The sequence below is a fragment of the Plecotus auritus genome (genome assembly GCF_963455305.1).
Source record: "Plecotus auritus genome assembly, chromosome: 6".
NCBI classification, from domain to species: domain Eukaryota; kingdom Metazoa; phylum Chordata; class Mammalia; order Chiroptera; family Vespertilionidae; genus Plecotus; species Plecotus auritus.
In genome coordinates, this window is record NC_137773.1 from 96,806,648 (window position 1) to 96,831,075 (window position 24,428).

The 24,428-nt window shown below is 54.5% G+C and overlaps 2 protein-coding genes across 2 annotated transcripts; both read right to left on the reverse strand.

Moving 5' to 3' along the window:
* Positions 1–193: 193 nt before the first annotated feature.
* On the reverse strand, positions 194–1,567 carry INSL3 (insulin like 3; the record flags this gene model as incomplete). The annotated part of the gene is made up of 2 exons (XM_080674776.1): positions 194–523; positions 1,378–1,567. 2 exons carry the CDS (start codon positions 1,565–1,567, stop codon positions 306–308), a joined length of 408 nt encoding a protein of 135 aa, XP_080530902.1. The 3' UTR covers positions 194–305.
* A 1,852-nt stretch (positions 1,568–3,419) lies between these two features.
* JAK3 (Janus kinase 3) lies at positions 3,420–18,473 on the reverse strand. The gene is made up of 24 exons (XM_080673478.1): positions 18,396–18,473; positions 17,275–17,470; positions 16,740–16,863; positions 16,311–16,422; positions 15,998–16,143; positions 15,300–15,594; positions 14,606–14,728; positions 14,359–14,516; positions 13,825–13,936; positions 13,392–13,578; positions 12,456–12,583; positions 12,091–12,222; positions 11,472–11,556; positions 10,676–10,803; positions 9,841–9,973; positions 9,611–9,762; positions 9,363–9,513; positions 8,619–8,758; positions 8,358–8,547; positions 7,283–7,407; positions 6,852–7,024; positions 6,257–6,374; positions 5,939–6,049; positions 3,420–4,645 (listed from the first exon to the last, which is right to left on the reverse strand). The coding sequence occupies exons 1-24, from the start codon at positions 18,405–18,407 to the stop codon at positions 4,538–4,540; spliced, it is 3,339 nt and encodes a 1,112-aa protein (XP_080529604.1). The 5' UTR covers positions 18,408–18,473; the 3' UTR covers positions 3,420–4,537.
* Positions 18,474–24,428: the final 5,955 nt, after the last annotated feature.

Here is a 24,428-nt window from a genome sequence, read left to right on the forward strand (position 1 = left end):
TGTCACAAGTGCAGAGAGGGTGGTGCCTGGGGCTCCTCGGAGGTGAGGACATTTGGCCCTCAGTGTCTAACATCACTGTAAAATCAAGGATTCTCCAAGCCAGGGTGATGGGGTGCCCCCCGCCGAGTTGACCCCATAGAAGATGGGTAACCTAGGGTAGGTGGTGAGTTCCCTGTCCCAGGATGTAATCAACAATGCCCCCTCCCCCCCAGATATGGGGCTTTATGGTGCTGTATGGCTTCAGGAAGTCACCAAACCAGAACTTCTGGGTCTCTGACTCCCCCGAGGCCATGCCCTAGGAGGGCTCAGTGGGGACAGAGGGTCAGTAGGTCTTGCCAGGTGCAGCCGCTAAGGCAGCAATGGCGGGCAGGGTTGGTGGCAGTTGCCCGGCGATGGTGGTGGTGGTGGTGGTGGTGATGGTGAGAGGCCTGGGGCAGGGGCTGTGGGTCGAGTACCAGCATTTGGTCCTCTGCCACCAGGCCATGGAGGAGATGTCGTCCTTCCAGCCATTGCAGCAGCTCACCTGGGGACAGGGTAGAGTTCAGCATAGATAGGGGACCCAGAAGACACCCCATTCTGTGTGCACACCCCTGCATGTTCACATCCTGCTAAGTGCCCCACCAAACACTCATCATGCACACAAATAGTGAGCACTTATTAAATAACTACTGTATACTGAGCACAGATTTAATCAACCATCCAGGTGTGTGCACGCTTGACCCACACTCAAGCCCCTTGCAGTGCACACACACATGTGCCACCTATCACATAGGCGCACAGACACTTCCCAGAGTAGAAGACAGCAGAGGTGGCATGTAACACACTTATGTGCATGGGTGTGCCGACAGTGGGTACAGATGGACACAAGCGCACCCCTGGATGAGCACACACAAGTAACATGCCCTCAAACCCCCTCCCACTGCCTCCACCTGCCATGTGCAACTCTACACATCTGTCTGCACCCATATCACACATGCACACAGAACACGTGTGTGACACACGTGCACACAAACCTGTGTTATGCCCTCTGCACCAGGGCTAGGGGAGGAGAGTGAGCACTGGTAGTGCCAAAACAATAAAAATAAATCATATTTTAATGCAGTATTTTTTAAAAATCAAAATTAATACAAAAATGCCTGAAGATCAAATTACTGAAATGGTAGAGGATCTGACTGCACTTGCAAGACTCTTCCGCTAGGCCTCGCGCCGGTTCCCGCCCAGCGGGGAGAGCATCCTGTGCGGACTTGCACTCGCCAGCAGCCGGCAGGTGGATCCCGGTCCGCCGCGCGCGTACAAACCCGCCCGCGCCCCGAAGCCCACAAGCGCTCCGTGCCCACTTAGAAACCCAGGAACACAGCCCCTGCCTGCCCCACTTACGGTCTCCGCCAGCCACTGGCCGCCCGGTCTCGGGGGACCAGCGCGGGCCCCCACACACTCGCACCAGCGCGCGAACGAAATGGTGGCCACACAGCTTCTCTGGCCCCTCAGGGGTGGGCGCGCGGCCCAGCGTCACTACCAGGGCCGAGCTCAGCAGCACCAGCGCCCAGGGGAGCGGGCGGGGGTCCATAGCGGCGGGAAGCGCCTGAGTCCAGCAGGCACCCCCCTTATAGGCTCCCAGCCGGCCTCAGCTGGGGGCCTTGGAGGAAGGAGGCATGTGAGAGGGCCCAGGGAGAGGGTCAGGGTCAGGGTCAGGGTGAATTCAGCGTGAGCCCTGACTCTGTGTTCTTTGTTGTAATGCTAGTGCCTGACTTCATGAAGCTTTGATTATGGAGGTAACCACCCCCAATGATGGCCATCTCCAAAAAACGCTTGCCTGCCCAGCAGCTAGATGAAGCACCAGGCGCCGTTCCCCACGGAGGCTCCTGTTTGATTCTGATAACTGACCATTGGGGCCACTTGCCTTTTCTCTTTCATGCTTTAAATGACCACTCCCATGTTTTAAAGTCACCAATAAAGGGCCTAACCGGTTTGGCTCAGTGGATTGAGCATCAGCCTGCAGACTGAAGGGTCTCAGGTTCAATTCCTATCAGGGGCATGTACCTTGGTTGCGGGCACATCCCCAGGAGAGGGTGTGCTGGAGGCAGCTGATGGATGTTTCTTTCTTATTGATGTTTCTAACTCTCTGTCCCTCTCCCTTCCTCTCTGTAAAAAATCAATAAAAAATATATTTTTTAAAGTCACCAGTAAAGGATGAGAGTGCAAACCCTAGGCCCCCCAATCCTCAATGCCAATAAAAGCAGAACCCCGAGCTGGCCATCCTCTCTACCTGCCACTTGGCTGTGTGGCCCCAAGTGTGTTGTGCCATTTCCAGGTTCTAAATAAATAATAACCCTTTATTTTTTCAGAGTTCCCGGATGGTTACTGATGGCATCTTGTAATCGTAATAAGCTCAGGGGCTGGTGCAGCCACAGCGCTGGTTATTGATAGGCTGAGGGGGACACAAAACGGCAAGGGTCTCTCCCCCTGGGCGGGGCCTTGGGTGTCCACACCTCTAATGGACTGCTGGCTGAGGAGTCTTTATTATTATTTTTAACTATTTGAAAGAAGTGAAATAGATAAACTGAGAAATAATTTCATGGGGTGGGGGTGGCGCTCAGACAGCTGAGACCAGGGCTATCTAGAGTCTTATTATTAGGGTACACATAAGGAAACTGGCTCAGAGAGTGGACCCCACACTTGCCCAAGGTCGCAGGAGGCAGGCCCTTGAATGGGGGTGCTGGCTTGCTCTGCCTCTCACATTAGGGTCCCCTTGGACTGGGCAGAGACGGAAGGGCCCAGAACAAATGTGGCTGCATTTGCTCAGCACCTATGGGGTGGCCCCCTGGTGCCCAGGAGGCCTTGGGACCCTGTTTCACCAAGAACGGAAGCTAAGGCAGAGAGAGCCTGAGCTGAAGAGCTGGCCTTGCTCAAGCTCAGAGCAGCCCTGCAGTCCCCTGACTCACTCCACACTTTTCACCAAAGTAGGTGGCTTTTCCCGGGCAGAGAGGTCTCTGTCTGTCTCTCTCCCCTGCTCTCTCTCTCTGTCATTCTCCGTGTCTTCCCAGCAGTCCTGAGGAGCACACAGGGGACTAGCTTGGCCCTCCTGATGACGAACCCCTCCCCACAGCCTAGCTCTTCCAACCAGGCCTTACCCTCTGACCCACGCAGAACAGCCTGTTCCCTCCACCCTCCAAAAGCCTGTAATCAGCTCCCCAGGACAGAGCCGAGGCCAGCAGCTGGGGCTGGGGGAGGGCTTTTGTCCTCCAGGGCTCCAGCCAATGCCCTACCCTGCTGTCCTCTTCCTGCAGCCTATCCCAAGGCCCCCACTGTGCCCTTCAGGGGTCTCTATCCCCCCAGCCCTAACCACATTTCTCCCCTGATAGTACCCTCCTCAAGGTTCCCCATCACCCAAGTCCAGCAACAAACCATCCCTTCCAATGAACTCCTTTACTCATTCAACAAACACCCCAGAGTCCCCTCTGTGCCCACCCTACCCAAACCCCACGGAGCCTCCAGGTCAGAAGAGACAGCTAGACAGTCGGCACCCCAGCCCTATGGTCAGTAGGAAGTACAGGCCTTGCGGGGTGTGGTGGGAGCACACCAAGGCAGGCTACAGGGAGGTGACTGGTAGCTGGGGTTTGAGAGATGAATGCAAGTTTTCCAGGGAGGCTAAGTGGCAGAAAAGCCTTGCAGGCAGGTGAGAAGGTTTGGTGGGGCTTAGCCTGCACAAACCTCCACAAGCTGACTCTGCACAGCTGAGGAGCCAGCATATGGAACTGGGGCCCAGAGAGGGGAAGCAACTTGCCCACTGTTACACAGCAAATAAGTGGCTCCAACAAACTCTGTACTCTGAGCTTCCTCATTGTCACCATGATGTTCCCTCTGCCAAGAATGCTTTTCCCTCCCTCAGCTGCTGAAAAGCTCCTGTCAGGCTTCAGAGTCAATCAACGTGTAACCCTCTGATCAAGAGAGAAAGGTCCCAGTGTACAGGCGGGGAAACAAGCCCTGGGGTACAATTAGGGTAGACTGGGACCCCAGCATCTCCTGGCCCTTCACATAATCCCAGTCACACTTGCTCTTCCAAAAGTGAATTTCCAACCAGAGCAGCTGCTCTTGTCCTTGGCTTCCTCCAGTGAGAGCAAGATGGGCGAACAGAAGCCTGCGATCATATATTTAAAGCTACACAACGTCTCTGCTGGAAACTAGTCAGGGAAGACATTCTCTGAAAGGATGGGGAAATGGGAGGAGCTTAAATGTGGCCCCTCCCCTCTGGGAGCAGGGCTCAACGGCCCCATAGAGCCATCTGTCTTGAATTTTTACAAGTTCCAAAGGCCACGAAGCTGAAGCTGCCGTTGCTTCACAAGCCAGGGATGCCCCCAAACGCAATGTCATTTGACTCATGGGGGTCTCCGTGAATCAGGTGGCAGCATCCTGCCCAAACTCGCGAGGCCCGTCCATTGAGACAAGAACCCAGAGGTGCGGGAGATATAAAAACGACAGTGAGTGAGATTCTCCCTCCAGACAAGCAGGGAAGGTGTGCATCTCATGCTTCTGGATGCTACCCCCGACTTCCACTCCACAGCGCCTCCAGCTGGGGGCCCAGGGTGCTGAAGGATGGTCGGTCTTGTGGGCTAGGAGCCCAGCACAGCTTCATGAGCTCATGAACCTGGAGGGGGGTGTGGGGAGGAGGAGACAATAGGGTCACATGGGAGTGGTAGGAAGGACATGATTCTTGTTCTAAAATATACTTAGACTCCATCCCTCTCCTGCTCCAAAGCCTCCCATGGCTCGCTAAGGGTCTTAGAACAAAATCTCACCCTTCCTCTGCCTCCTTCCCTCCATTACTTCCTTCCTTCTTCCATGCAGCCACATCGTTATTTAAAAGCACCAAGCTCATTCCTACCTCAGGGCCTTTACAGCTGCTGTATCCTCCACTGAGAAGGCCCTCTGCCAGCTCTCCCCATGGACGGGCTCCTCCTCTAGGTATCTCCTCCTCTAAGAGGTCCTCCCTGGCCATCCCTCCCTGATCACTTCCCCTATTCATCTCTTTCCCACCAGCATGGTTTTCTTTAAAAAAAAAATATCTGTGTTGATTTTTAGATTGAGAAGAAGGGAGAGGGAGAAACATCAATTGACTGCCTCCTGCACGCTCCCTACTAGGGATCAAGCCTGCAACCTGGGCATGTGCCCTGACCCTGGAATTGAAGCAGCAACCTTTCTATGTGCAGGATCATGCCCAACCAACTGAGCCACACAGGCCAGGAACCCACCAGAATGTTTTTGCTAGTTTCTGCTGGTTACTGGGAGGGCCCTACTGAGTCCCCAGCATCAGAACACAGTCGTAGCTCCCTATTTGTGGCCCAAACTAATTAATTTATGAATGACCAACTGCATGGCAGAAACTCTCACAAAAGTTGTGATGATAACCTTGGCTGTGTGCTCAATAGTTAGAGTTGAGCCATGCACCACAGGGTCGTGGGTTCAATTCCTGGTCAAGGGAGTGTACCTGGATTGCAGGTTTGATTCCTGTCCCGCTAGGGTGCAAGCATGGGAGGCAACCAATTGATGTGTCTCTTTCACATTGATGTCTCTCTCTCTCTCTCTCTCTCTCTCTCTCTCTCTCTCTCTCTCTCTCCCCCCCCCCCTCCCTTCCACTCTCTAAAAATCAATGGAAAACATTTCCTCTGGTGAGGACTAACAAAAACAACAAAGCTGTGATGATAAACATGAGTCCCCACGATTTTATTGAGTGCCAGCTGTGTGCTGGGCTTCCCCATCCTGTAAGGCACTGTTATTTCCATTTTGGATATGGGTCAACTGTGGCTCTGAAAATGCTCAGCCTCACGCCCCAGCGGGAGCTCTCCACCAAGAGACAAGGTGGTGGAGAGACTCAGAGGGGCCAGCTGGCTTGCCCAAGACCCTAGTGTGGGAAACTGAGTCAGTTCTTCCAAGCACTCACCTCACCAGGGCAGGCTGGAGGTGCAGGCAGCCTCTGGCCCTCGGCCAGCAGGTCCAGGAGGCGGCAGAGAGCCGGGACATCTCGCTCACATCCCATCATCCGCAGGAACTCCTGGGGCCAGAGGGAACCCAGGTGATGGAGGGGAAGAAGGGAGAGGGTGACTAGGGGGTAAGCCATCCTGAAGGGAGGAAGGGCTCACTCCTGGTGGGGGTAGGGGAAGGGTCCTCTGTGATGGAAGGGGCTGCCTGAGGGGAGGCGGTCAGCCATAGTGAGGGGGTGGGAGAAGGAGGGTGCTAGGGGCTCAGGATGCTGACTCACAGCGGAGGGGCTGCAGCTCTTGTCGCTGTAGGTGAACAGCTCGTACAGAACAACCCCAAAGCTCCAGACATCTGACTGGCGTGAGAAGATGTTGTCGGAGAGGGACTCCGGGGCGTACCTGGAGGGGACAGGGAGGCCTTGGGGTGTGAGTATGGGGCAAGGGACAGGAAAGGAGCAGCACTGGGCTAGGGAAGCAGTCAAGGGCAGGTGGGCTATGGGAAGGTCGGACTCCAGCTCCAGGGTTCAGTTCCCCTGACTGTGGGATGGAGCTGAATCTGTGGCCAGCCAGGGCGGGACCTGGGGGCGGAGGGGGGGTGTCAACTCTGTGGCCTGTAGTTGTGAGAACGGGAAGGGCCAGTGCTGAGGGGGAAGGGCGTAGCCTGGGAGGGGCCAGGGCTGTGGGCGGGGTGGGGCTAGGGTGGGCCCAGGACAGTAAGGAGAAGGGGCCGGATCAGAACAGGCGAAGCAAGGGAGGGGCCAGGATAGTGGAGAGAAGCAGGGGACTAGGGCGGGGCCAGTACACTGGGAGGAGGGGCGTAGCCAGAGAGGGAAAAGCCTGTGGGGAAGAGGGGCGGGTTGAAGCGGGGTTTCCCACCAGAAGATGGGGCTTTGGCCCGGTTCCCGGACTACGTAATAGTCTTTGTCCAGTGGTAGCAGCTTGGCAAGGCCGAAGTCAGCGATCTTGACGTGCGTCTCACTCTCCACCAGGATGTTACGTGCTGCCAGGTCGCGGTGCACACAGCGGCGGGAGCCCAGGTACTCCATGCCCTGCAGCCGGACATGGGGTACAGAGAATGACTCAGCAGGGGCCCCCCCGAGCCTGACCTGGATCCAGCCCCAATCCCAACCCAGATCCCAAGCCTAACCCCACTTCTGCCCCATCCTACGCTCCAGTCCTGACCTTAGCCTGAACTCAACCTCACCTCCAACCAGACCTAGACCCCAAGTCAGCTTTCCCCAGGCTCCTCTCAGACTCCCATCCAAGGCTAGCCAGCTCGGCCCGCAGGTCCAGGGGCTTCCCCGCACCTTGCAGATCTGTGAGGCGTAGAGGAGCAGGCGGCCAGCATCGAGGCGCGCACGGTGCCGCTGCAGGAAGTCACGCAGACAGCCACTGGGCAGGTATTCCATGACCAGCCGCAGGCTCTGGCGGCCTAGGAGGCAGGGCGGCGGGAGGAGTCACCACGGGCCCAACTCTTGTCTACTCCCTTTCCCATTCTTCCTCCTGTTCAGAGTGGGACCTTGGGTTCTCCCTGGACTCAGTATTGCTTTCTATAAAGCTAGAGGCCCGATGCTCGAAATGCGGCGGCTGCCTCGGTCCTCCCAGCCCCTGCTTAGTCCGGAAGGACATCTGGTCTAATTAGCATATTATAGACTAGAGGCCTGGTGCACAAAATTCGTGTGGGGTGGAGGGTGTCCCTCAGCCCGGCCTGCACCCTCTCCAATCTGGGGACCCCTCAGGGGATGTCTGACTTCCAGTTTAGGCCCGACCAGCAGTCAGACATCCATCTCACAATCCGGGACCACTGGCTCCTAACCGTTCACCTGCCTGCCTGCCTGATTGCCCCTAACCACTCTGCATGCTGGCCTTCTCGCCCCCAACTGCCCCCCCCTTGCTGGCCTTCTCGCCCCCAATGGCCCCCCCCCCTGCTGACCTGATTGCCCCCAACTGTCCTCCACTCCTGGCCTGATCACCCCTAACCACCTCTGCCTTGACCCCGACGACACCATGGCTTTGTCCAGAAGGATGTCTGGAAGGTCTCCCGGAAGATCTCCTGGTCTAATTAGCATATTACCCTTTTATTAGTATAGATAGATTGGAAGGCAACAACACTTATTGCTGATGTCTCTTGAGTACTTCCTGCCATATATATATATATACTGATTCACTGACACCTCATAATGACCCATTTTTCAGGTGGGAATATTGAAACTCAGAAAAATCACCTGTCCAAGGTCAGCCCTGGGGACAGGGCTGGAAGTGATAGTGCAGAATAAATAACAGTGTCCATGGCACCTGCTGGTGTTCGCAGACTACCCCATAGTGGAACTGTAGGGTGATGAGGAAGTGGGATTTAGGGTACCCATTTGGGCAGGGGTGCACCTGGGCCGTAGCTGACACCGCGGTACTTGACAATGAAGTCACTGTGTAGGGCTTTGAGTATCTGGATCTCCCGCTGGAAGTCCTTCTGCTGGTCTGGCCCACTGTGCTGCAGCTGCTTCACAGCCACCAGGGCACCTGTGTTGTCTCCCAGTGGGTCATAGCGGCACAGCTCCACGCTGCCAAAGTTGCCCTGAGGGAGAGCAGGGCTGGTGTCCACGTGCCTAGGTGCCACCCTACCCACCCCAGCCCAGCCCACCTCACCTTGCCTAGCTGTGAAATGTACTTGAGGTGTCTCTCCTCAAAGATGGTAGGGTCCTGGCAGGCATAGAGCTGGGCTCCATTCCACAGCCCATCATGGGGCGCCAGGGCACCAGGTGTGGGGTCCGAAAGGAGCTCATAATCTGGGGGCCACAGACAGTGAGATCTTAAACTGATCTGCTATGTGACCTCAATCTGCATGCATACCCTTTCTGTGCACATGGCCACCGCGAGCCAAAGGGTACTTTGTGGGGCTGAAGTAGTGCCCTCTGGGCCCAGGCAGGTCCCTCAGGCAGTGCACACCCTGTGCAACGACACGTGGCTATGGGTATTGAAGGGCCTTTGCAGACTCCACTGCTGTGAGCTGTGGTCACATGACTGAGCTCAGACTGATGGGGGAGATGCACTCTGAACCCCTTCAGGCCTGGCACATGGAAACCTCAAATGGGACCCTCCACACTCTTAACTACAGAGGATCCAACAGAGACCTGAGGCCCTGGGATGGGTGGAGCCACAAAGAGGTGCCTGTTGACCTGGACACCCACCCTCATTGAATGAGAACTAAACACCCATGATGTTCAGCCTTGAGCTCAGGTGCCTGTTTGTTACAGCTGCTATCAAACTGACCATTACAGCTGACTGTTACAGAACCAACACTCGAATCTTTCTAGGCACACAAATTGGGCTCTGCTCCCACTGGGCCCAATACCACATGCAGGTCCTGCCCCCCTGCGGCCCAGGGAGCACCTGATGTAATGAGGTTGTTCAGGTCACGGATGACAGCGCGAAAGGAGGGCCTGTGGCCTGGCTCATAGGCCATGCACTGTTGGATCAGCAGGGCCAACTCCATCCACTTAGGGGCAGGCAGCTGCTGCCGTTCCTCATAAAACTGGAGCTTCTGAGGATGGAAGGAGGAGCCAGTCACCCTGGTGCCCCCTCAGGAGGCCTTCCCAGACCCACTCATCCTCCCCAAGCTGTCAAAGGGGAAGTCTGACCTTAGCGGGCTCCAGGGTACTGATGGGCATTGTGACACCGCTGAACACCTCCCAGACTGTGGCCCCGAAGCCCCACTTGTCAGCTTCCAAGCTAAGTGTCCGGGCCTCCTGGAGACATTCAGGAGCCACCCAGGGGATCCTGTCAGTGAGCACTGTGGGGACGGAGATGGCATCAAGGACCACTTCCTTGCCCCATGAGGCCCCTCCTTCCTCCAGCCTTCTGCACTTACTCTCCAGGCTTAGCACAGTGGGACTGACACCGGGATCACTCAGCTTGATGAAGGGCGGGCTCCCATCCGTGCCCTCCCGAGCCAGGAGCACCTTCCGGGCTGAGACATTGCCATGCGGGAGACCTTTGTCCTCCTAAGTGGGCCAGGCATAATGAAATGCCAGGGAGGGTTTGATGAGTGAACATTCTGGCTGCTGACTGCTACACACCCTGCAAAGCCCACCTGGGGCTGCTCAGACCATACTCTGGAATCTTCCCTAGAATACTGGCAGCCTGACTGGCATCCTCTAGCCCACCCCCTATTACCTGACTATGGCACTCCCCTTCTCAAATACTGCTCTCCCACCCTGTGGCTCCCCATTGGTTTCAGAATAAAGTCAAAGGTCCTCAGCCTGGTGTTCAAGGCCTTTTGAACATTCTTCCCATGAGCTCTCACACCCCCACCCTGGTCTCCTGCCAAGTGAACGAAATGATGCACCCAGACATGAAACATACCCTCTTCGCTGTAAGGCCTTTGCCCAGGCTGTTCTCTCAGCCTGACACGCCCTCCTTGCTTTCTCCTCATGATGAACTCCAACTCAACCTTCCAGGCCCCGGCTCTTTGGGAAGGTTTCCCCCTGACCCAGCCTCATTGCTCACCGCTCCCCGATATCCACAGGTGACCAGCTGTTCCCTTCCTCTGCTCTTACATCTCTGAGCCTGTACATATGCTTTGCCCTCCGTCTAAAATGCCTCCCCTTGCACCCTTGCCAAACTGCTATCCATACAACAGAGCCCACCCTCAACTCCCCCTCCTCCCTGAGAATGGAGGGTGGAGCAGGCAGAGGAGCACTCACCAGATAGTTGAGAGCATAGGCCAGCTGTTTGATCACCTGAAGCTTCCAGCTGGCTGGCACCAAATGGCCACACTTGCGAAGGTATGTGTCCAGTGCTCCCAGGTGGACAAATTCCTGCACCATGATGCCTGGTAGCCGCACAGGGAAGAGCAGGACCGCATAGTGGGCGACAGGCTCCGCCTCCACTCCGCCTCGGGAGTCACTACACTGTGCTCTGACTGTTCCCTCCCCTGCTCCTCCATCCTTACCCTACCCCCCTCTTCACCTCCCCTCCTCCCATCTCAGAGCTCTCTGCCTGAAATGACTGGAAGGCTCTGAGCTCCCTCTGTATCTCACATCCAGCCCTTTTCGTATTTAGTGTCTTCTGCCTAGAACACCCCTCTTCTCTCCCTTCCCTGATTCCTACTTATCCTCACCGCCCCAGAACCATTGCCTGATCTCCAAGCCGTGTCGGTGGTCTCTGGCCACCCCGGGTGCCCTGCGCTGTCCCCATCGCACGTGATCATATGTCACCTTGCCGGCCTGTCACGTTCTCGGCTGTGCACCCAGCTCCTGGGATGAACTAAATGGGTGGGGAGGCAATGTGGCCCTGACAAAGTTGCAGAAGGGTAGACAGTGAAGTGACATTGGAACCCAGGTCTGGCTTGAGATAGTTCTGGGGCTGGGTATTGGTGGGAGCCTGGAGTGGCGATTGAGGGGCCTATGTACAGCGATGGGCCCTGGATGTGTATTTCTAATGCTGCTCAGTGAGGCCATGAGGGTGAGGTGGGGGTAGGGGGCACAGGGTGTCTCTTACTGTCTCCGGCCATGCACACGCCATGAAGCAACACGAGATGCTGATATGACACTTGGCTCATCAAACTCGCTGCTTCCAGGAATGACTGGGGAGGTCAGGAGGGAGAGAAGATGCATGGGTTCCTCTCACTCCAGGATCTGACCAGAGACCCCAAACTTGCAGCTCACACACCTGCCTTAGGAGGAGGCCTGGCCCCAACTTTTTCTGGGCCTGGGTCCCACTGTGAGTGGACACCGCACTCTACATCATAATTTTCTGATGGCGGCTGGAAGTGGGCACTGTAGTCTACCTCGAATCTCTCACAGATAAGTGGGAGATTTGGGGTTAAGCAAGGCCTAGCCCCTCTGATGCCTCCATCGACACCACTCCCTATTCTTTGCACATTCCTCTCTAGCCCACTGGCCTCCTCACTGGTCCTCAAATGTGCCATGCTCAGTCCTGCCTCAGGACCCTTGCACTGGCTAGTGCACTCTTTCCATTTGCGCTGGTGTTCCCCGACTCTTCTGTACTTCATCATTTGGAGTTGCTGTGGCTACATTTCTGTGTTTTAAAATGCCTGATTCCATGACCCTCTCTCCAGCCAGCCCTGACCCCAAAGGCCTGGTCCCTACCCGCTCACCTCCATGCAGTGCTTATGTTTAGCATCCAACACTTTGAGCAGCACCTCCGTCTTCCGAGGCTCCCCATCCACAGTCTCGTGGCGACAGCCCCGGTAAATCTTGGTGAAGGATCCATGACCCAGGTTCTCACACTGGAGGGTGAGGGAACAACAGGAGAGGCCAGTAAGGGCACTCCTGTGGGATTCCGACCCCCCTCTTGGGCCTGAGCAAGGCACAGGCACTGGTCCCATTTTACAGATGATGAAGCAGAAGCACAGAGAGGTTACATCACATGCCTGAGGCCACACAGCAGAGATGGATGCAGACCAAGTCTCTGGACTCCAGCTGAGGTCCCCATCCAACCCTGTTTCCTGAGGCTCCTTACCCACTCCAGGCTGTCAGCGGCGATCTTGTGAAATGTCATCTGGCTCAGCTGGCATCCCAAGTGGGGCTGAACAGGGGATGATGTGGGTGGACTGCAACCTCTCCGGACCACAATCAGGTTGGACTTTTCTTAAAAAATATATTTTATTGATTTTTACAGAGAGGAAGGGAGAGGGATAGAGAGTTAGAAACATCAATGAGAGAGAAACATCGATCAGCTGCCTCCTGCACACCTCCCTACTGGGAATGTGCCCGCATCCAAGGTACATGCCCTTGACTGGAATCGAACCTGGGACCCTTGAGTCCGCAGGCTGACGCTCTGTCCACTGAGCCGAATCGGTTAGGGCGTGGGTTGGACTTTTCTACGAGGCGGGGGTGGAGAGAGAAAACCAGAGGTCAGAGGTAAAAGGCCCTCAAAAGGTTTGCTCATTTCCTGCTTAGTTTGGAGTCACCCCAGGAAGCCGGCCCTGCGGCCCTGCGATGAGGACTCCAGGGCACATGGTTCACTGGAAAGGAGACTCCAGGTAGCCCCTAGGTGAGGGGTTGGGAGTGAAACAGAGAGGGAAAGAACCCTGTGGGGGAGGGGGGTGCCGATGAGCAACCAGCACTATGGTCAGCCTGTCTCCGTATTGCCTGGAGCTCTGGGAGAGGCAGCACTCACACCACAGAGCTGCCCCATCCCAGGGGTTTGTCTGAGAGTGAATTCACCCAGAGGGAAGGGCAAACGATGAAGAGAGATTAAGTGCTAGTGACATCCCTCCCTCAGATTCTGGATTCAGCTGTGCCTGAGACAGTAATCTATCCCACAAGCCAATAAATCAACATTTCTTCCCTAAACCACTTTGCATTTTCTGCCACTTGCCACACAAGAGCTGTGACAAACAGAAGAGCAGGGCCCCAGATCGACTCCTCTGCTCAAGGGAGAGGGCAGGCTCACCTTTGGGTCTAGGGGTGCAGCAGAAGGTGAGGTTCAGAGCAACCCCGTCTACATGCAGACCACCATCCCAGCAGGCTGCCAGGAGCTCTCGGAGACTGCTATGGGGTCGGCCAAGGCCAGCCAGGGAGAAGGTTCCTGTAGGGTCGCACCGGATGAGGCAGCCCTTGTAATTGGGGCCCAGCGGGGTCTGCAAGGAGGAGTGGTCCCTGAGTGGGAGTAGGCAGCACGCTCCTCGCTCTCTCCCTCTTTCTTGAGCACTATGGGCTCATTTTGATCTCCAAGATTTTGCACATGCTGTTTCCCTCCACTGGGAATGTCTTTTCCCTTCCCTTCTTCAGGAAGCAAATGCTCACACATCTTTCAGGACGCAACTTAAATCTCTCCTCCTCCAGGAAGCCCTCCCTGACCTCCTGGCTCCTCGTGGTGGACTAACCTGAACACACACAGTGAGGAGGAAGCTGTCGAAATCCTGGGGGCTGCGGCGGAGAACATAGGAGCCAGGGAGGGAGCCTTCAGTCTTGAGCTTGTTGATGGCAAAATCCAGGCTTGGGGGAAGGTGGAAGGGAGCCAAGTTTGCAAAACAAAGAGATGGAGACAGAGGAACCAAGCCAGGCCTGGGCTCTAATTCTGGTCTCTCTGAGGCCCTGGGATCCTCACCAGGTAATATTCCCTCCCTCCCCCCTATGTAAAATGGGCCAAATGATGGGTTTCTGCCTAGGAGATTAAGCAAGAGGAAATGGCCTGGAACCCCAGGAGACGAGGGAGGGACATGGTTGGTTGCCTGGGCAGCAGAAAGGAGACCCAGGCTCTTTTAGTGCTGACTATGCACCAGTCGCTGTCCAGCACTTGACCCCCTGTCCAGGGCTCCTGGAAGGCGAGGACATTGAGGCACCAAGAAGGGGAGTGCCCAGGGTTTGGACCCGGTGGAACAGGCTACCGAGGGCGGGTATGGAAGGCCGGTCCTTACGTGATGGGGCCATGGCACTGCTGTGCCACCTCCTCCAGCAGCCGCGGCGGTGCCACCTCCTTGCAGAAGTAGTGCTGGGAGTCCGTGGTCAGTCGGAAGTAGCCGTCCACGAGCGCCACGAAGGACAAGGAGGCTGGCAGCCCCGGGAACTCAGCCTCCTGCGAGGGGCCGAGCGAGGGCCGCGTTAGCGCCTGTTGTGGTCCCCGCTCTCGGGTAAGTCGAAAGAGGAGGGACATCCAGCACCCACCAGGATTTGGTTGTCTGTCCTGGTGATGGTGACCAGGCGATGCTCCCCAGCTGGGCCAACGCGCGGGGCCTGCTTGATGCTGATGTCCACGATTTCTGGAAAGTCGCAGAAAGGCTGGAAGACCTGGGAGGCAGGCGGAGGCCTGAGGGCGGGAGTCTGCTTTCTCGGAGCCCTCAAACGCTCTTGGAAGCCTGAACCCCACCAACCCACAAAATGAAACCCGCAGCTCTCGGCCTGGCCCAGTCCATTCCTTTCTCACCTCGCTCCTGCCAAGCCCTCCTCTTCTATTAATCACACCCCTCTCGACCCCTCCCCTGCCCATCCCCAAATTTCCCACACCCTAACCCTGCCAAAACCCTCCTCCATCTCTCAGTGGGAACCTTCCCTGAGCCCCTCCCTTGCTTAGCTCCATCTTATTTTCCCGCCTCTTAGTCCAGTCGGAAGCCCCACCCTTATCCCCGCCTCCTCCCTGTACCATCGGTTAGCCCCGCCCAACCAGCTCCCTCCCTCTCAGCCCCGCCCATTTTCATTCCCGCCTCCTCACTCAGCCCCACCCCTCACTCTGTTAGCCACTACCTGAGCCTTCCAGTCTCTCCCCCAGCTGGGGCCCCGCCCCCAAGAGCCCTGCCCATTTCCTGCCCCTCCCTCCTAGGCCCCGCCCCCGCCGTCGGCCCCGCCCAGATTCTGCGGGCACCTCCTGCGTTCCTGGACTCCAGGCAATGCCGCTACTACCAGCCACACGGAGCAGCCCCTTCGCCTCTTGACCACCTGCAGACCCGGGGAGGCCCACGAGGAAGGTCTCCGTGGCCCTAGCCAGGTCCAGTCTCTCCAGGTCCATGATGTACTTGGCCATGAGTGAGTGTCTGTCAGCCTGGCAGGTGGCCACGCGGAGCAGGGCCTGGCGCACCCTCCTCCGGATGCGCCTCCGGGTAACGAAGCTCAGGCCCTGGATCAGGTCTCGCAGGCCTGGGGGCAGGCAGGTCTTGTAGCTGTGAGTGGGGGTAGTGGACTCTCAGTGTGGAAACGAGTCACGGCAGGGACTGACAGGGACACACCCCAACCCAGGCTTTAGTTGAGGGGCTGTAGTGTGGCGTGTCTGTAGGCATGGGGACACACTCAGGGGCATGCATGGAAGCAGGGCCTCAGTGTGGTGAAGGCCATTGGGGCCCACAGGACAGACAGGGACACAGGCAGGCCTTTCAGTGCAGGAGGCAGGGCCCTGGAGCCTCAGTGGGGCATGGGACTGGGTTGAGATCTGGGTCATCACAAGGATACACTGCAGGCTTATAGGTAGGGAGCCTTATGGGGTTCCTGAGCTCTGGGATGCCCTGGTGGAGCCATGTTTACGCACTCCCAGCTAGCAGCTGGGCACCACAGCCTGGAGGCCCTCACCTGACGGTCTTCAGCAGCTCCTCCGGCCGCTGGGCCTGCTCACAGGCCATCTGAGCCAAGTCCAGCACAGCCAGGCTGAGACATTCGCCCTGCTCCTTGAGGCTGAGGCCCACCGGAAGGCGGCCACTCACCAGGTCACTGCGGTGCTGGGAGCCAGTCATAGCCCAACTGTGAGCCCTGAGGTTGCCCTGTGGACCCCCACCCCTGGGCTGACCCCCATCCCTGGGTTGCCACAGGGAGGATCAGCGAAGGCCACCCCTGAGGTTGCTCTGCGGGCCCCCAACCCTGGGCCAGGCCCCACACAGACCCCTACCTGAGCAAATAGGTATTCCAAGACTGGCAGGTCAAGGATGGCGCTGGCCAAGTCCTTTCGAAGCCCGAAGCGGTGACACATCTCTAGCCCAAACCAGTTGGGGAAGTAAAAGCTGTGTAGGGGAGGGGAGAACACTAGAGTGTGGGGTATTGGGGCGTGGGGGGAGTTAGAGGACTGTGCCAAGACTTCACAGAGCCCAGGGTGTGCCAGTTAATTGCTGTGTGACCTTGGGCAAGCCATCTACCCTCTCTGGCCTCCCTTTCCCTATCTGTGAAAGCTACAGTGATCACACCCTCCCTGGAGCACTCATTTTGAGGTACAGGGAAATGATACATTGTAGGATCACTGTTTCAAACTCCCATTTCCTAAGCCCTCAGCAAAAGGCATCCTGCAGGGAGGGCAGGGGGTGGGGGAGGGAGTGCTTCTTACCGGAGCCTGTAGACAAGGACCTGGGTGCCCTCGTCCTCCACGGAGAAGATGTGGCTCGGGGGAAACCAGCAGGACAGGTCCTCCAGAGCCAGAGCAAAGAGGGAGTGGTACACGGGCAGGATGCCTGAGGGGATGCCTCCATCAGCTCCCTCCTGGTCTCCATCTGTCCTCCGCAGCCCCCAAACAGTGCCACAGGGCTCTCTGGCACCTTTAGCTATGACACTGTTCCACGCCTGCTCACACACACTCCAGGGCTCCCATTGCCCTCAGGAGAGAAGCCACTCACCATCTTCTCAGGGCTCTCTACCCCTCTCCCCAGAGTATCTCTCTCCCCTGTACGCTTTATCTAGAGGATGATCAGCCGTTTTCCCTCCTGTGCTATCACATGCCATTCCCTCCTCCCTTACCAAACTCCTACTCATCCCTCAAAGCCTCAGTTCCAATGCTGACTCAGGCTGGCAGCTATTCTAGCTCCCAATCCAGGCCCCTCACTCCTACCCATCCCTCTGGCCCTGCATTTTAAGGGCCCACTCACCACTGGCCTTAGCAGCCCGAACACACAGCTCTTCAGCCGAGTGGTCCCCAAAGGAAAAGGATAGGCGCTGAGGGGGCCCAGGACCCCGAGAGGGCAGCAGCACATGCAAGGCACCAGCCTCGGAAGACGAGAGGCTGTAAGAGCGCTCAGGGATCAGGGGTGTCTCTTCACCGGGAGGCGCCATGAGTGCAGCTGCCTGGACAGAGAGAGGTAGGCCCTGAGTTCTGGGGAGAGGGGCAAGACTACATAGAGTAAAACCTTGATATAACCGACTAATTTGGGCGAGGCGGGGGACCGTTAAAGCCAAAAGTCCATTATGTAATAGAGTGGGTTTTCTGAATGTGTACGTTAAAAAAATTGACAAATTAGTTTACCTGTTTTTACTTATGATGACACATTTGTGTAATTACAATTAAGTCTGTATGGCCCTGGCGGGTGTGGCTCAGTGGTTGAGCATTGATCTATGAACCAGGAGGTCATGGTTGGATTCCGGTCAGGGCACATGCCTGGGTTGTGGGCTGGATCCCAGTAGGGGTACGTGCAGGAGGCAGCCGGTCAATGATTCTCTCTCAACATTGATGTTTTTATCTCTCTCCCTCTTCCTTCCTCTCTGAAATCAATACAAATATATATTTTAAAAATTAAGTAGGTAGGAACAGTTTAATTTCACAGAAAAGTTTTCTACATCTATTACTGTAATTTTAAATTTATACTGAATAGGTCTAGTAAATGCACGCATTCACCAGTCACAGAGAGTAAACAAATGCACAGGGCTGGGGTGTGGCTCAGTGCACACTGGAACCCTGGCCTCTGCAGAAAGTCACACCAACAGACAACAGAACCAACTGCGTGATGTGGTGTGACCACGTGTGCTAATCATTCCCTGAACATCGTTTAGGAGCGGTGACTCTTGGATTTAAATATGTAAACTATAGTTGTAGATATGTAATGTTTATTTATGTCAGGGAAATTATTAGTGTTTTTTTTTTCCAACATATGGTCTATTCGCTAAAATTTGTTAAAAATAACAATGAATTGCTCTAGCTGGTTTGGTTCAGTGGATAGAGCACCAGCCTGTGGACTAAAGGGTCTCGGGTTCGATTCCGGTCAAGGGTATGTACCTTGATTGCCATCTTGGTTCTTGCCCTGGTCGGGGCTCATGTGTCTCTTTCACATCAATGTTTCTCTCTCTGTGTCTCTTCCCATCCCTTCCACTCGCTCTAAAAATCAATGGAAAAATGTTTTTGGGTGAGAATTAAGCAAAAATAATAATAAAATAACAGTGAATTAATAACAAAAAAACCCTGTTAATTTAATTATAAGCAAATCTTAGTTAAAAGCATTTTTAAATTAACAGGGTATTAATTTTCACATACAGACCAGAAATTTTGTCCATTATATCACAAATCTGTTCAATCAAGCTCCACAAAATGGTTTGCTGTACAAACCTCCTAGATTAGGAAGGGGTGGAGTGAGGGTGGGGAAGGAATAGAGATACAGCTGGGTGAGGTAGGAAATTGGCTGGAAAAAGAGAAAGAAGAGAGGGACAGAAATACACAGAGAGAATGAGAAAGAGATGGGGAAAGAGAGAGAGGGGGTTCTGAGTATGCAAGGTGGGTGAGGAGCCACAAGCCCCCAGGCGAGGTCTGTGCTGGGGGCTGGAAGATACTCTGCACCCAGATTTGTGTGAACTCACAACAAACACTGTTGTTAGTGCCCAAGGCAGACATTTCCATCAATCTGCAGCCTCTCTTACCCCTCATTTAGCCCCTGCCCCAGGAAGGCAGGAGCAATTGATAACAGATGTACAGATTTGCCAACCAGGAAGCAGATGGGTGCTGGCTTTTGCACTTAAGGGTTTACAGGCGTAAGGGTGTCCATCACTCCCTGTTGGTGGGAGTGGTACTCAAGCACTTCTGGCTGGAAGCTTCTGCATCTGACTTGATTCATGTTCAGGGGGCAGACCCAGTCTGATGACTCTGCCCACAGGGGTCTCTGTGTCTGACTCACCACCATCTCTGTCTCTATCACTCCTATCATAGAGCTCCTCAGGGCATCTCAGGCCCCAGGGCAGGAAGCCCAGGAGGAAAATACCCCCTTTATTCACAGCCAACCCCCAGCGCTCTCGCGCGTTCTCTCTCTCTCTCTCTCTCTCTCTCTCTCTCTCTCTCTCTCTCTCTCTCTCTCTCTGTCACCACTGGGGATCCCCAGAGCTCAGGGCCCCTGGCTGGGCTGGGCAAGGGGTTGGTCTTTGAACCCAATGAGGAAAATCGGGGAAGTGGTCAAGATCCACTTCAACTGCCCTGAATTAAGAAGATACAAAGAGAATGTTGGGTAAAACAAAATAATAGTTACAAAATATGTTACAAAATAATAGTAGGGAATGGGGCTAAGAGGGGACAGCATTAATGTGTTTGTCACACACTCAGAATATCAGCCTGCGGCTAGGATAGATGAAGACCCCAGGCTCTGGGTTCAAATCCCAGCCCCCCCCACCCCCCGCCATGTGACCCTAGCTCCCACCACTGGGTCTCTCTGTCAGTTGTGAAATGGGCTGACTCCTCACCCACCTCAGTGAGGTGGTCCCCTGAGCCCGCCCAGAGGTGTCAACCCGTTTAATCTGCAGTAACTGACCCAATCCTTAGCGAGTGAGCACTGGACAAAGGCCCAAACCAGACAGGAAAGTCCCCTGGCAAGGTGGTTCAGTGGTTCCTGTCAGGGAGGGAGGGTGTGGTAGGGACAGGACTTTGCCCTAGGAACCCTTCAGTGCCACCAGCTCCCAGACCAGTAATGGGAACATTCACAGCCCCTAGAGCCTGGGGACCACTGTCACCCCACAGAGGGGACCACTGTCCGTTTCTAACAGCCACCCCGATCTTGCCCGACTTTGCACTTTCATAAAAACGGAATCACACAGCATGTCTTCTCTTTAAAATAAATCTTAAAAAAAACAACAACAACAGCCCTGACTGGTTTGGCTCAGTGGATAGAGCGTCAGTCTGAGGACTGAAGGGTCCCAGGTTTGATTCCGGTCAAGGGCATGTACCTTGGTTGTGGGCACATCCCCAGTGGGAGGTGTGCAGGAGGCAGCTGATCGATGTTTCTAACTCTCTATCCCTCTCCCTTCCTCTCTGTAAAAAATCAATAAAATATATTTTAAAACAAACAAAAAAAAACCCAACAACAAACCCACACGATTGTTTAAATATCGAAAGTAAAAAAAAAAGGAAAACTCGGAGGTGAAAACCCAGGGTTTGGGGACGAGAAAAATGCCCCTGTTTTGACACCAAAATTCCCACATCCTGGGTCACCCCAGGCTCTGTCGGGGGCTGCGAAAGTCTGGGCTGGAACTGGTCCCCGAAGCAAGTACAGTGATGGACGCAGGTTCCCAGAGCTGGACTGTGAAGCCTATTTTATGCCCGACAAAGCGGAGGCCCCCAGAGCCAGTGCTTCTCCAGTGTCCAAGTTCACATCAATCTCACAGCTTTCCTCGCAGGCCTGGAAGGCAAACTTGCCCTTGCTGTCACAGTACCCTCCACTCGCCCTGACATCCCCAGACACAACTGTGCACCCCCTCCCCACCCTCCCCCCCCACCCCCACCCCGCTGGGCCTGGCCAGAGCCCTGTGGCACCACCAGATCTTACCTGGCAGGTGGGGACCCTGGGCCAACGATGGGAAGGCAGAGCCTGGTGGCAGTGGAAGGAAAGTCCCGCTGGGCTCTTTCCTGTGTGGGCCCCTCTGCTTCCTGAGCGGCTGTCACTTACCGAAAGTCATGGCCTTGTGGGGGATGGGGGCGGGGAGGTGAGAGGGCCCAGCTGGGGAGGGGCAGAAATTTCCAGAAGCCTGCACAGCAGTGGTCCTGCTCAGACAGGCTGCTGCAGACCCCAGACCCAAGGGGTGACGGCACAGAGGAGGGCTCAGGTCACATAGGGATCTCAGTATGTTGAGGGCAGAAATAGAGAAATGGGGACTAGCTATAATTATAAGAAATATTAATCATGTTGTTAACCGTGATTGTTCTGTGCTAATTAGAGGAAGCACATTCTAACTTGGCTGAGAGTTGTACGCCCTGGGACATGGGGACTAACGTAGGAATGCAGTCCATCTCCTTTCCCGAGGACTGCATCTCCTTAATCTCATCCCGGAGGCACCCGCCCTCAGCCCGCATGGCCTATAACCTGTGAGCATTATGCCTTACCTACTTCCCCATGCCTGTAGTTCTTACTTTCCCATGTAATCTTTACCTCCTGCCCAATGGCTTATGGGGAGGGATAGAGCAGATTTTCATGGATGACTTGCTGCTCCCCCATATGCCGGCATTATTGGAATAAACACGCATATCTGATTCAACCCTGTGTCTGCTTAATTGGCTCAGGTAGTGACAGGCAGCCAGGACCCATTGGTTGTCCGGTTACAAGCAGGCTCCAGACCCACTCTCTGTGGGGACCTAGCAACACCCCAGCTCCCCAGGCCTCAGATTACCCATCTGTGGCATGTGTGGATTGGGCACCCAGAGGAACTAATGTTATGCCCAGGGAAGGGAACTGGGCTGGATCTTCCCAGAAAGGAGGCCAGGAAGTTGTCTCAGACAAAGGTCAGGTTCTCCTTCCAGGTGTATCTCCCAGGAGACCCTGGAGAGGGCAGAGCCCCTCCGCCCAGTGCACAGTGCCCTGTGCCCAGCCCCCAGCTGCCTCTGCCCGAGGCACACCTCACCATCCTCTGGCAGGGAGGCAATTAATCATTATGGACAGCAAAGAAAATTAGCTGACAGGCCAGGGCTCAGTGGGACTGGGCAAAGGCCAGGATCCATCCAGCTGAGATCTGAGGCAGGACAAAGAGCTCTCCTGGCAGAGGGCACCGCAAGGACAAACCATGGAAATGAGTTAAGCAGTTTAAAGAGCAGAGGAGGCCCCTAGGGCAGGAGGAAGTGAGGAGGGGGAGGGACAAAGGGAGGGGTCTGATTGATGGTTTGTTTGTGTGTTTAACTCCCCTAAAGTCGTCTTCAGTGAAGGAAGCTGGACAGCATCCAGGGGAGACTTGGGCCAGTGTCCTTAATAGGATATGAACCACGGAAAGAAATTTGGGGAGAGGTTTTAGAGGACTCTTTTATCTTGGTAATCCCATCACAAGTCCTGGCCCAAAAATGACTTGTTGACTTTAATGCAATCTTCCAGGTACTTATTGGGCACCTCCTGCCTGAAGGGTAGGAGGACACAGCGGGGAACACAGCAGACACACCCTCTGACTGGGGAGACAACAGTAAAGAAACCTATTCCCTGTGAGTTGTTGCAGTGGCCCTTGGGCCCAGGCTGCTAGGAGAGACCCCTGAGTCTGGGAGGGCTTTCTGGAGGAAGCAACTTTGATACTAAAATCCAAGGACAGGTAAGATTAGCCAGAGAGTGATGTGGAGGTGTGGAGGCAAGCCTGGGAGGCTGGATAAGGTCAGAGTGCTCCTGAGAAGGGCAGGGTGCTCCTGAGAAGGATAGGGTGCTCCTGAGAAGGGCAGGGTGGCAGAGGCACAATGTGCCAAGACTTGTTTAGAGGGATCACTGGGGCCTCCTGGGTGGAAGAAAAGGGTTTGGGTTTTGCCCTTAGCAAAGTGGGAGCCACAGCAGGCTTGTGGCAGGAAGTGCTATGTGGGGGCTTAGTATTTTTCTTTCACTTCCTGAGTGGCTTCAGCAGAGAGAAATACAAACATAGACATACTCCCATCCCTTGCCCTGAGACAGAGGCTGCTGCCTGCAGGAAGGACCGGGAGTCTCTGGGCCCCGGCAACTCCAGTGTGATGGTCACTGTGGTATTTGGAAAATGAGCAGGAGGGGAGCAGGGTCAAGACAAAGGTGGCCCTCAGCTCCAAAGAGGGGGCATGAAGGCTCCATGAGGACTTTCTGAGGAGGCAAAGCCCAAGAGCAAATTGAAAACTTCAGTGATACAAACATCCCAATTTTTCTGTGGCAAAAAAGCCCATAAGAAGTCAAGGAGTAAACAAAGGAAATGGGTAAAAAGTTGAACATGGATAAAAATATCCTCGTTATATAAGCAACTCCTAGAAAGCAATAAGAAAATGCCAGAAACTGCAGGCTATGAACCTAGAAATCACAGAAAATGAAATACAAATGGCTCTCAAATCCAGAAAAAGATGCTCAGCCTCGCTAAATGCAAATTAAAAGTATCAGGAAACCATATGATAATTTCAGTGGATGCAGGAAAGATTTGACAAAATTCGACACCCATTCATGATTTAAAAATAAAAATTCTTGCCGGGCTGGCATGACTCAGTGGTGGAGCATCATCCTATGAACCAGGAGGTCCCGGTTCCATTCCCAGTCAGGGCGCATGCTCCAGTTCTGGTAGTAACCCTCAATGATTCTCTCTCAGCATTGATGTTTCTATCTCTCTCTCCCTTCCTCTCTGAAGTCAATAAAAATATATTTAAAAATAAAAATTCTTAGCAAACTAGGTATCAATGGGAACTTCCTCAAACTGATAAGGAGCATCTACAGAAAGAATCTACAGGTAGCCAAAACCGGTTTGGCTCAGTGGATAGAGCGTTGGCCTGCGGAGTGAAAGGTCCCGGGTTCGATTCCGGTCAAGGGCATGTAACTTGGTTGCGGGCACATCCCCAGTGAGAGGTGTGCAGGAGGCAGCTGATCGATGTTTCTCTCTCATCGATGTTTCTGACTATCTATCCCTCTTCCTTCCTCTCTGTAAAAAATCAATAAAATGTATTTTTTTAAAAAAAGAATCTACAGGTAATATTACACTTAATGTGAAAGGCTGAACTGTGTCCTGAGACGGGGTAGGAGACAAAGGTACCCATTCTCACCACCTGTGTTCAGCACTGTTCTGGACTCCGGAGCCATGGCCCCAAGGCAGGAAAAACAAATAAAAGGCATCAAGATGGAAAAGGAGGAAGGAAAACTGTGCCTACTTGCAGATGATGTGATTGCTTCTGTAAAAAACCCAAGGACATCTATGACAACTACTAGAACTAATAAGTCAATTTAGCAAGTTTACAGGTTAAAAAGTTAATATACAAAATTCAATTGCATTTTTATACACTTTATATTCTTTTTTTTTCTTAAGGTATTATATGTGTACATATCTTACCATTGCCCTCCCCACCCCACTCCCATACATGCCCTCAACCCCC

Coding starts and splice junctions, on each gene's coding strand:
- JAK3 (XM_080673478.1), bottom strand. Junction 14,729..15,299: donor GGAGTCCAGGAACGCAGGAG/GTGCCCGCAGAA, acceptor CCTGCCTCCCAG/GTCTTCCAGCCTTTCTGCGA. Junction 9,763..9,840: donor CACTGTGCTAAGCCTGGAGA/GTAAGTGCAGAA, acceptor CCGTCCCCACAG/TGCTCACTGACAGGATCCCC.